The sequence below is a fragment of the Panicum hallii genome, chromosome 8 (assembly GCF_002211085.1).
Source record: "Panicum hallii strain FIL2 chromosome 8, PHallii_v3.1, whole genome shotgun sequence".
NCBI classification, from domain to species: domain Eukaryota; kingdom Viridiplantae; phylum Streptophyta; class Magnoliopsida; order Poales; family Poaceae; genus Panicum; species Panicum hallii.
This window is the reverse complement of record NC_038049.1, coordinates 5,796,729-5,808,783: the sequence shown is the minus strand read 5'-3', so window position 1 is coordinate 5,808,783 and position 12,055 is coordinate 5,796,729. Positions and strand designations below refer to the sequence as shown.

Sequence of the window (12,055 nt, the reverse complement as noted above, 5' to 3'; positions counted from 1 at the left end):
GCCGAGGCACGTCGGCCAGCCCGGTCCAGCATTAATAATTAATCGGGCCAATCGGGCCGGGTCTAATCGTGCCGGGCCGTGCCGTGCCGTGCCGTGCGGCCCGAATAGCCAACTATACATATCCCTTAGTTTCTGAAATAAAAAAAGAATATAATAAGTAGTATAATAACAACAACTCGTATAATGGTGAGCAAGCGGTCTCATAGTACTTAATTTTGGCTTATAAGACGGTTGTTTCGCGAAGCAAGCCCCATTCACTCTCTTACCTTTCTCTCCTCCACATCATCAAAAATTCTACGTGAAACTGTAAAAGGAAACTATAAGATCACTGATGTCTGATGTGTTGCAATATACTTGCCCTTGGTGATGAGCGCTATTTCCGTATATACTCGGGGTAGTAGCAGTGGACGATCGAGTCGGTGCTTCAGGATTGCTCCGTTGGACCTGGAGAGACTCTTATTGATCATCTAAGTTAAAGGCACACGAAACGCGATTACTGCTTGATTCGGTCGCCTCATGTGATGAACGACGTCTCATTTTCAAGTAAGCTTTCCTAGGCTTTTCCAGCTGAAAGGAGGAAAGCAGCGGTGTCAGTCCTAGTTAAACATTATCATCCATGAAAGTAGGAAGGGAAGGTACGGTATGGTGGATGACACGACGAATGGAAACTAAAGGTTTAAAAAGTTTATCAATTTTCAGAGCCTTTCCTATCTTTCACCATCCAATTAATCCGGAGGATCCGGATATGCACACGATGCACGATCTGTAGTTTTTTCAGCTTGATCGGCAAAGGTCACGCCGACAGTCGGAAAGCTACACAGTGTACAGGTGTATAGCTAGCTCGTAGTAGTACCAGTAGCATAGTGATTGGAACAAAACGTTCCGAACAGCTGCAGCTGCAGATCCGTAGTCGGGGACTCTGTTATGGGCCTTTCTTTTGTTTAATGAGATTAACTATTTATTTTCTTGCTCAACTTTAGTTTTGTTAATTTGACCTTTTCCTGCCTTTACATGCTCGTGTTGTATTTTTTTTGGTGCAGATGTTTCATGCGCGCGTGTTGTTAAGATCTTTTTCAAATGTTATCTGTTTTCCTTTTTAATTAGGTCTGTGATTATTCGGGGCTAGAGGCTAAGAATAGCCCTTTGTGATAGGACGTTACAGACTTGGTTCTATCTAGGATACAACTTGATGATGCCTGATCTTGAAATTCATCGAGGTCTGCGATTCAATTTAGTATTTTGAAAATCGCTGCTTCTTGTAGTAATAACACCTATCAGGTAGTATAATTTTTTACATTAGCGATGGATGGTAACATGAAACTACGGTAAGGTAAAAAAAAATAGTCTACTTATAAATTCTTGACAGTTTGAATAAATTCAAATCCGGTTACATTTTTCAAAATTTTGACTAGCAATACATTTTAGAATATTTAAATTTAAAACACTAGTCCATCAACCCCTGCTCTCGCATGGCTAGTAATTTTGAGGGTCGCAGTATTAGAGACTCAAGAATTTGCTTAATTTGCTATCTTTCTCTCTCATTTGTAGATTGTAATACAATACTCATAGATATGTACTTAACTTTATCCGGTTGTGATATATTTTAATTAGTAATTAGTTATACACTTTTTCAACAGATTCGTAGTTAGTTTTAATTTGCATCATACCTCCATATGTGTTTGATATGTGCTTAATTGAACCCTTAATTTGAGCTATGTGTTTAACATAGAAATCAGTATCCTCACTGCTTATTGCATACATGTTATCAACATGGTCCGCATAATGACACACATTATGTATGTCCACTTTAAGTTAGTATTTTCTACATTAATAGTAAAGAAATAGATAATTTGTAATTGTATATTGGTGTTTATTACATTTTCCATGATAAACTTTTGTGACCCTATCGAATCAAAATTCCTGCAAAATCCACAAATTATCTGCAATGCATTCCTTGTAATATTTTACTCTTGAGAAACTTTCATTTTAAGTTACAAATGCTATTCTCCACTATTGAACCGAATGTTGAGATTTACCAACAATGTGAGCATCCCAAGCCCACTTAATTATAGGGGGCCCGTTTGTGAAGCAGGTTCTAGACTAATGGTCTCGTTGTAGTAAGATTGCTCTGGTTCAGTTTGTTTCTGTTCCAAAATAAAGTTTTGTCAATATAATTTGGAATAATTGTCAACAGCTGTTTGACACGATAAGGCTCGGGCTTGTTAGCTTGATACTGAAATTGTTTATACACCAAAAGTAAAATGACAATTAAATCAAAATATTCCAAATTTAAACAAAGTTCGTTGAAAAATTATAGCCAAGGCGTTGTACATAAATTATTTGAGAATAAATAGTTATTGGACGACGTGAATGTTAACCCCATAGCGTGATACATATCAATGATCACAAACCATATTTAAGTGCCATGTACTGATATACCCCTTATTACGGACCAGAAACTCTATCATTTACTTATTTCCAATCTGCTTTTTGGGTGGCAGGGCTTCCATAGCTGTTCCCAGAGGCCATGCTGCTTCAACGTAGTACTCGCCGTACTTCACCTTGAATGCAATTGTAATCTTCTTTGCTGGGTGCAGGCCTGCAGCAGAGCATAGAACCATATCATCTCAAACTTCAGATTGTTAAGAACACTAGTAACGTTTAAACAGCAGGGGAATTTCTTTTCATGTGCATTATTGATGATGCTACTCACCGAAGCCATCAACGAGCAGTGTGTACTGGTAAGTAAGATCCAGGCACAAGTATGGCACATTTGCGTCTGTAATCTTCGGGAACACAACGTTTACTTTCTCAACGCCCAGTCGGCAAGCCTTCCTTGCAGCAGCTCCGAACGCGGCAGGAGCTGCCTTTGCGCTGGGAGCATTGCTGTCTATGAATCCAACCTTCAAGAGAGAAGAAATTCAGTTCTCACAACACGCGTGGCTGTAAATGTTTAGCTCAAGACATTCGTCGTTCCGATCCTACACGCGAGGCGAGATAGTAGAAGCTCGAAGTAGCGTAGAGGTTATTTTGGCCAGCTCCGCCGCCTCCGTTCCACACACCATCGACGGTGCAGTTCTTTGTCTTGCATGGTGCGTTTAGGTTCAGTGCCTTGGTTATCTCTTTCCTGCAGTTGTCATAATCTGCTCCGTTTGGGGAAGCAGTTGCATCATATTGCTGCCCATTGTAGGTGTATATACCTTCACATTTTTTTTTCAGAAAGTAACTACACTGCTAGAGTCCTTAGCTGCTAGAGTCCTTAGCGTACGTGCCAGACGGGAACTCCCGATCAATACAGGTTCGCAGTACAGTCCGGGCGGTACTAACCTGGTATGAATTTAGTACCGGACGTAATGCCCAGTACTAAATAGCGTATTTAGTACCAGCTGGAAACAACAGCAGGTATTAAACTGCTCGGCACCGGCCGGTACTAAATGCTTTTTTTTATATGTTTATTTTTGTTTCGTTTCTTTTCTTTTCCTTTTTAGTTTTAATTTGAATTCGTATCTATTTGTGTATAGCTAGCGTTCGTACTCATATTTAATCTGTATTCGTATCTAAGTATAGCAAAAACGACTACATATATATTATATATATACAATTTATATATATTTTAATATTACAAGTAGTGACACAAGTTATTTCCTTACAAGTACTTCAAATATTACCAGTCTTCATCGTCGTCGTCGGCCTTGTTTGGATCCAGTTGACACACGCTTATCCTATGATCTGCATAAAATTCTCCCTTGGAATTTATGACCTCATCAAGTAGGAATCCACGGAGTGATTCTTAAATTGCCCTGTTTTTTCTGGTTCGATAAGGTTGTCTTTCATTCGCAAGATCTATCACATGCAACCATCATTTTTAAATCAATACATGTATAGAATTAAATGAAAGAAATTGTTCTTAATTTTTACGTACATCGAATTCTTTTTGCGTCATTTTCTTTTTGGACCGCAAAACGTGTGGATGAACTTACATACGTAGTACCCGCATAAGTTCTTTCCTTCTGCCTATCTCAAACAATATATATATATACATACATAAGTTATGAAATATCAATGGTGTTTAAAGAAATGGAACTAGATGTGCGAATTGTATTCATACCGGAAAGTCAGTTTTGATATAAAGCGCACCCAGGTCCTCTGTAACTCCTATGCGCTTTTTAGGAAGCAAGCCCATGCTTTTTTGAGGATGTCTATGAGGTTTTGATATTCTTCTATCAGTTTTTTCTTAGGGTCGAACACCACAACTCGGGATCCATCAATCTCGATAGAGAGCAAGATCTAGTGAAAGCTGTTGATACACATATACAGATGAAACATTTAATATACTTATTATCAAATTAAAGGTATGAAAAAAAGAGTCGGAGAACTTACTTGAAGTTGTACAGCAAAAGAATGAATGTACACGTATTCTGCCCATCCAAAGCCATGAATATATTGTTCTCGGTCCGATTTGGCCATTTGAGTACACTATTCTCATTTATGATATCTGGGTCCATGAAGCTAATGTTATAGTACCCCTTCTTCGATATTCTTACACCTTCATCCTATATATGATATAAAATAAAAGAGGGGATGAGAAAGCACAGAAGTAGTAGAGCTAGAATATAAAAATAAGAGGAAATAGTTACATAACAAATGCACTGATAAGGGATTTGTCTAAAGCGTCTTGATGATGTAGCAAATACTCATAAACTCGATCCATACGTCAGCGAGCCCACAATATGAATCGGTATGTTTAACCCGAGCTACAAACATTACGTCTCCATCTGCAGCGGCCTTCAAATACCATTTATGCAACTCGTTGGAACCATCTGCATCAACTCTGGCCACATAAGAGGTTCACCCAATACAAATGGTTTTCTTCCTGCCCCTGGGTGAATTGGGATTTGATCCTCCCCTCGGAGTTGACCTTTTGTGAGATTCGTTTCCACCACAAACTCGGCCGTAGCTTCATCCTCTTTTGAAAGCACTTTACTGGAGGTATTGATTGTTTGGGTTGTTCTTCGAGCTGGGGGATTTGGTTGTACCGACGAAGGATGAAATATTAACATAATGAAGGATGAAATTTGATAATAAAATTAAAAGGTCCAAATATCCATCACATAGGTCCACATTATTTTGACACTTCAGTTTGAGGCAAACACTTATCGTCCCACGCAATATAGGATGCAATCATAGTTCAGAACATTTATTCATGCTCTATATGAAAATACCATCGAGAAGAAAAAAAATCTTTGTTTAGGATATGTATATATCGTTAATCTTGATGCTGCGGTGATGACACTATCATTCAGAATTACGGCCTGATTAGATCATGGGCAATCCATTTCAACCGAAAACACCCAAAAAGATTGAGCTTTAAGCACCGGTTACACAAATTTCAAGCTAATCCGAGTCAGCAAATTTTGGATGCAGATATACAGAGAGCAGTTGGCTTTCTTTACCCAGCTAGCATAGCGTGACATTTGAGAAGTTAAAATCAATTGCTAAACCTGATTGAAGTATACAACAGTTTACCTCTGCTAGATCCCTACATTTCTGCTCCATTTGTAGCACATAGGTCTGTTGATTTGAGAAAATCTTGGTTATTGTTGTTTGGAATAGAAACTGATGACGGGTGAATCAAACAAGGTGCAACTTAATCTGAATAACCTGTTTCACGTGCTTAACTGATGCTTGCTAATTTGGTACTTTCAGTGAGTCTCCATTAGTAATACTTGATCGCTGTGAAATATTGTTCAATACTTATTACGCTTTGCCTGATTCTTGCTATGCACATCCACAGGTCAACAGATCTGTCTAAACGCAGAGATTGCCACAAATTTCAAAAAAAAAGAAACGCCATGCATTTAACACGTGGACAAGCATACAATTGGCACACATTTCACTTGGGAGGACATCTCATTTTTCAGATAAAGGAATAAAATTACCCCAGCCACTGCATTAACCAAGGGATATAAATAGCCGTACATTATTACAACTAGACCCAAAGTGGGAAACACATTATTTAAATTCTCAACATCTAGAATCCGACCCATGGGAAAAAATTTCAAAAACACAACTGGTTACTAAACCTCCACCCATGGCTGGCAAAGATGTGCATCACTGTAGCATCTAAACTTTGGTACAAATGTTTTATTTGGTGTTGCTCCTCTTCGTTTTGCATCAGGGACCAAAACCAAGTCCAATAGGTACCTCTGAAAGTAATCCGCGGAGGAGAATTAACTGGAGCTTTGTCAAAACCACTTCATTGCAACCTAGCCGTATGACCCAACCTAATGCACTAGTCCCAACTAAAATCTGGTACTTCTTTTTTGTTTTGATCCCATTCAGCCAATTCCCAAACATATGAGAAATTGAAATAGGTGGACTAATATCAAAAGCAACTTGTACCTATCTCCAGATAGAATTAGCGAAATGACAATAAAAGAAAAGGTGTTGTATTGACTCATTTGAATCACAGAAGCAAGCACTTTACACTTTAGATTACATTTCCACAGTCTCTTAGCTAAGTTGTCTTTGGTAAGGACTACTCCATTAATCCCTCCATCACATTCTACTATTTTCATAACAGATTAAGGAGATAAGAAAATAACGCATGTACTCTATTTAATGCCTTGTTTGGGTGTCATTGTTCTGATTTCATGGCTGGCTGGGAATAATTAATGTCCAAAACACCCTATGATGCTTTATATTTAGGTACAAATTTTGAACCCTTCAATACCTTATATTTCAGGACGGATGGAGTAGGTAAGTACCACATGCATGAACGCTTTTATCTTTAGAAGAAGTTTTAATTTCCAAATGCAGTGATTACTGACAAGGGCAAAAACAGTCACAATGCTTCAATGTATTGATGATGGAGCGATGGACTACCAAACTCAAGAAAAACGCTCGCCAGTCCTTATGGGCTTTTTAGTGGTAGAGGTAAAGCCGGCCCGCATGTGCCCTTATAGGCTTTTTTAGTGATAGAGATTATAGGTGCAAAGCACGTATACATACAAAGACAGGGAGGTCCTAGCATTGGTTTGTAGAAAGCACCAAATCAGGGAGATCATTGCCTAACCAAATCATCTACAAAACCCTAGGGAGAGCACAAGGCCAATAGGCCTGTGCGGCTGCAACGGCCAGAAGGCCCAAAGGGCCCGGCCGGCCAATCATATCCTTCTAACACTTTGTAAGTACTTACTGAAGTGCCCATTTTTTTTCTTACCAAAGTATTTTACTGAAAGCGATTTAGTAGTCCAACTCTCCCTTATCAAGAAAAAGTAGTCCAACTCTCAGTTTAGTAATCTGATCAATTTTACCAGCAAAGCAGCTATCGGTTTTCTAGATACCAGCAAAATTTACTTTATTGCTTTTTGAAATTGAGGACAAAACGCCAAGCCGATGCAAGCTTGTTACAAATACTATATTAAGTACAACTGAACCAGAATATCAGATGGGCTATTGAACAGTACGAAGTGCTAAATACCCTTACTGACCCAGAAATTAAATCATTAGTTTCCGGGCATCTTCGCGGGTGCGACGGCCTCAATAGCAGTACCCAGAGGCCACGCGGCTTCAATGTAGTATTCTCCATGCTTCACTTTGTCTACAAATGTGATCTTCTTCGTTGGCTGCAGACCTGCAGTGGTGCACCAGGCATATGAAACGAGCGATGTCTGAAGTTCAGGTTGCTCGGAACACTAGTAAGAAAACATCTGAAAACTTTCTTGCCACCGCGACAAAATGTTAAAAATCGATGCAACTTACCGAATCCGTCAACGAGCAATGTGTATTTGTAAGTAAGATCCATGCACAAGTACGGCAGATCCGTGTCACCAATGTCTGGATAGGTAACTTTTGCTTTCTTGACGTCCAATTGGCAAGCCTTCTTTGCAGCCGCCATGAACGCGGCCGGAGCAGCCTTCGCGCTGGGAGCTTTGCTGTCTATGAACCCAACCTTTCAATTAAAGAGAAGAAATTCAGTTCTTGCAACTTGCAGACCTCCAAATTATGAATTGAGGCATCAGTTCTTTAGGAAAAGGAAAAAAAAAAGGTTGAGGCATCATCAGTTGTAGTGACTACATGTGAAGCAAGGTAGTAGAAGCTTGATGTGGCATAGATGTTGCTTTGGCCAGCGCCGCCTCCCCCGTTCCACACGCCGTCAAATGTGCAGTTCTTCGTGTGGCATGGTGCATTCAACTTCAGAGCGTTGGTTATCTCTTCCCTGCACTTCTCGTAAACTGCTCCTTCTGGTCTAGCAGTAGCATCATACTGGTGCCCATTATAGGTGTATTTACCTTCACAAAATATTTTAAGGATCTTAAAATGCCTGATAACGTTATGCTTTCAAAAAAACAAAAAAGTATGTGACTTGGGTATTGTCGTCAGCATGCGTACCAGTAAATCCACGCAGCATGCAGAAGCTGAATGGCCCATTCTTCTTTGACTTCAAAAGCTCTGCTCGTGCTGCGAAAGCACCATAGTGCAAGTAACTGCATGGACAAGTAAGGTCACTCTCTTACTAATTAGAAATAAAGGGTAATAATGTGCTACATGTTTTTTTCCCTCGTTTATTACTAGGATAGATTCAAACCTGTGAACATAGACATTGTAGTCCTTTCCTTTGAGATACTCTTTTGTAATATAGGGATCCTCTCCATTGGCCACCGCAGGGGCTCTAGCAGCAGCACTTGCAGAGATAGCATACGCCATTTGCACAGATCCACCACCCATGTCGATCACGCCTACCGTCTTGGAGTAGTCCCCTCCCAATTTATCCAACAAATAATTCAATGCAACCTGCATCTCATGGAATATTTGCACATTAATAAGGTCAATGGATACTGAGTATAGATGAATTTTATAATGTTGTCGTGTGTCACTGCTAGCTCATACCCACAGGTAGGATCCTTCTTGAGATCCCTCAAGAACATTGATCCAGTTGGGCTTGTACTGGAATTTGCTCTTCTTGTGGACGAGATCTCTGACCTGTATTAACGATCAAAAGTTCTAATCAGGAAATGTTCTTCCTGTCCAATTGATATCATGGATTATGCACACTACTATGTGTGCCAGGACAAGACTGAAGAGTAAGATGGTTGTACCGCATCAAGAATTTGCTCTGCCTTCTGATTTCCGATAAGGCGCAATCCTGCAGTCGCCTGAAAGTTTGATTTGTAATAAGAAGTCAGATTAGTCGGGATTTATCTGGAATCCAAGTTCTTGCATAGTAGCAGATTTGCTCACATACTCCTAGCTTAAGAGGTGTTGTTTTCGTAAGCCGTGAAGGGACAACGCTCTTGGCCTTGTCAAGAAGAGGTAGTATGGAGTTTGCAGCCTCTTGGGGTTGTCCAGCATACGAGCTCAGCCCGGGCTTCACCTGCATCAGCAACCATTGATCATGGGCAATCACATTGTTCTACAAATCAACATCGTATAACAGAAAAGCCTGTCGTTAAAAAGCTATAACAACCGAAAGCTGGATGAGGTCATTTCGATACTTTCCACGCCGGAGCATTTGGTCGCCGTGGATCAATAGACGACGACCATACGTTTGTTCGTTTTCTTTTCTTTTTGTTTGCGAGGAACACTTTTGCAATTGTTAACTACTGCCTATAAGTTTTAAAACTGCCGCATTCAGATTCAAGACGATCCTATTTTCGTATGATCTAGTAGCCATGGTGTATAGAATCGTCTTACCTTGGCGAAGAACTCGATGTCGTCGCCGATAGGGGCGAGGTCCATTTGCCTGTCGAACCTGAAGACGTGCAACCGGCTCCCCGTGCTGCCGGCGTCGAAGATGACGGCGTACCTCCCGGGCCCAGCCGGCGCGTTCTTCCCGGCCGCTGGCCCCTCGGCGACCCCGACCTTCCGACCAAGCACGCCGGTGGAATCGGCGCGGACCACGGTGGGGTACGAGGAGGCCAGCTGCAGGAGAACCAGCACTGCCATGGCGACGACGCGAGCCATGGCTAGCTAGCTAGCCCTACTGCTGCCTGATGCAGCTATAGCTCGCGCCAGTTGGTGCTCGCTCCACTGCTCACCGGCCAGCACTGGATCGGACCCGGAGTCACTCGCTATGCTCTATTCCACATGCAAGGGGATGTTTTTAAAGAGCTGCCTGGAGGTTGGTGTAATTTTACGGTGCACAGGACGTCTGAAAAGGATTTGTATATAAATATCGAACGGTTGAGATTTTTTATACCACTAAAGTATTGATCAGTAGTATGAGGTAGTATATCTAGATAGTATAAGGGTAATATAGAAAAAATCATTTCATGACAATGCAATAGCCTAAAAGTGTTGCAATATGCCAAAAATAGTTGCAATAGGAAAAATTCAAAAAATTATAAAAATTATCCTTAATTTATATTAGGTTATTAATGACAATCTTACCCTTTCTGATGGACGGTTGGATCTTTTCTATGCTATATAGTACCAAGTGGTAGTATTGTGCGCCGTAAAAGTAAGTGAAGAGTTTAAGCACCTAAGTGTATAAAGGCTTCAAAGTCAGTTAGCTGTCTTCACATGTATTCTGACAAGCCAAACAAATCAAGATGCATTTTTTTAACAAACGAGTGAATAAAGCAAGAATAAGTGCAAGGTGACAAAAACACGAAAAAAAATTAAAAACCCCCACTGCGAAGCAAAGGATGAAGTGGTTGCGAAGTATCGAATAAAAAAAAATAGGGGCCAAAGCAGATAACGACGCCAGTGCCCACTAGACAGCTCTAGTTTAAACGCTCCAGGTCAGGATGCTGATTTTCCGGGGCTGACCCAGTGACCAGTATCCAAAATAAAAAATTTAGTGTAAATACCTATTGCGCCCGTCCAAAAATATTTGGCGTCAATTAGTGCCAAGCCGGCCGTTTGGTTCACTCAGGTAACCCGAATCGCAGTAGACGATATCTCATCCCCCACCTCCTGGCTCGCGGTGGCGGCGCAGCCGCCTTCGCCACCGGCCTTGCGCTGCCCAACCGCACCGCTCCCGCTCCGTCAGCGCTCATCCGCAGGCCTGTCATCGAGCTCGCCCCTCCGCAAGACGGACTTGGAGCTGGAGCAGCATCGCCGGCATCACCTCGTCCCCCAGCGCAACAATGCCCCTTCTCCAGGCAGCCGCCGGACCCATCCATCCATGCCACAAGACCTGTTCGTCACCATATCCAGGTAGTACCAGCCTGCCTCTCTGTCTCTCAGATCTGCTGGTACAGATAGTGGCAAGCCCCCTGCCTTGCCTGCTGGTACAAATGTTGATTCGTGTGCAAGGTAATGGATTGGCATTGTTGGGAACTCACCTGAGGAACGATGATGACCACGTCGCCGGCAAGCTCCCCCTTGGCCAACACACAAACTCACGTGAACACGGAGAACACGACCTCATTTTGGTGCTGCCTAACTTGGCAACGTTTTCAGACTCTATGGATTTGCTTAAATAAACAATTACAAGGAAAGAAAAACATGGCCTTCCAAACAAGCTGACACATGCACCATCACACAATAATCATGTGCCTAAAATAGCCACTAACCATCTATAGCAAAAACTAATCTAGCACACAAGGATTATTCTCAACAATCACCTCCTAAGCCTTGTTGTGCTTGCTATTTACATTGATCCACTACCACAACATACCTCATCACCGCTGGTTGTAAAATGCCATCACCGCCGGCTCTAGAACCGGCGGTGATGCCTGTAAAAAAAAAGAGCTGCATGCCGCTGCTCACGGCGCCCCGTGCTGCTGCCGCTTCTCCACACCATGGCGGCCCCACACGCGCCGCCCGCGAGCTCCTCCGCGTCGCAGCTCGAAACTGTCGCCGCCGCGCGCCGTGGCCTAGCGCTGCACTGCTACTCTATCGCGAGAGGGGAGAGGGGGAGGGTCGGCGCCGTGGCCCAGCGCCGCCTCCGCGCGTGGCTCTCAGCCGCTGCCGCCGCTGCACACGGTCCCCCGCCGCTGCTCCGTGCCGCGGCCGCGTATGGCCCGCGCTGCTGCTCTGTCAAGAGAGGAGAGGGGTGGAGGGGCGATGGGAAGGGAGGGGAGGCGTCGAGGGTAGGAGGGGAAGG

At 42.4% G+C, this 12,055-nt stretch overlaps 2 protein-coding genes across 2 annotated transcripts; both read right to left on the bottom strand.

Annotated features, from left to right (window-relative positions):
- Positions 1-2,468: 2,468 nt before the first annotated feature.
- LOC112903559 (probable apyrase 3) lies at positions 2,469-3,678 on the bottom strand. The gene is made up of 4 exons (XM_025972815.1): positions 3,669-3,678; positions 2,986-3,200; positions 2,714-2,903; positions 2,469-2,599 (listed from the first exon to the last, which is right to left on the bottom strand). The coding sequence occupies exons 1-4, from the start codon at positions 3,676-3,678 to the stop codon at positions 2,469-2,471; spliced, it is 546 nt and encodes a 181-aa protein (XP_025828600.1).
- A 3,656-nt stretch (positions 3,679-7,334) lies between these two features.
- Positions 7,335-10,082, bottom strand: LOC112902788 (probable apyrase 3). The gene is made up of 9 exons (XM_025971964.1): positions 9,697-10,082; positions 9,248-9,376; positions 9,102-9,158; positions 8,893-8,985; positions 8,591-8,796; positions 8,395-8,489; positions 8,080-8,294; positions 7,765-7,954; positions 7,335-7,636 (listed from the first exon to the last, which is right to left on the bottom strand). Exons 1-9 carry the CDS (start codon positions 9,964-9,966, stop codon positions 7,509-7,511), a joined length of 1,383 nt encoding a protein of 460 aa, XP_025827749.1. The 5' UTR covers positions 9,967-10,082; the 3' UTR covers positions 7,335-7,508.
- Between the last annotated feature and the right edge of the window lie 1,973 nt (positions 10,083-12,055).

Bases quoted from the DNA above. Each gene is read 5' to 3' on its own strand.
- LOC112902788 (XM_025971964.1), bottom strand. From the start codon at position 9,966: ATGGCTCGCGTCGTCGCCATGGCAGTGCTGGTTCTCCTGCAGCTGGCC. The intron at 8,295-8,394 runs GTACGCATGCTG...TATTTTGTGAAG, and splicing joins CATGCTGCGTGGATTTACTG to GTAAATACACCTATAATGGG. The intron at 7,637-7,764 runs GTAAGTTGCATC...GCACCACTGCAG, and splicing joins ATTGCTCGTTGACGGATTCG to GTCTGCAGCCAACGAAGAAG.
- LOC112903559 (XM_025972815.1), bottom strand. The intron at 2,904-2,985 runs GTAGGATCGGAA...TCTCTCTTGAAG, and splicing joins TCTACTATCTCGCCTCGCGT to GTTGGATTCATAGACAGCAA. The intron at 2,600-2,713 runs GTGAGTAGCATC...GCTCTGCTGCAG, and splicing joins ACTGCTCGTTGATGGCTTCG to GCCTGCACCCAGCAAAGAAG.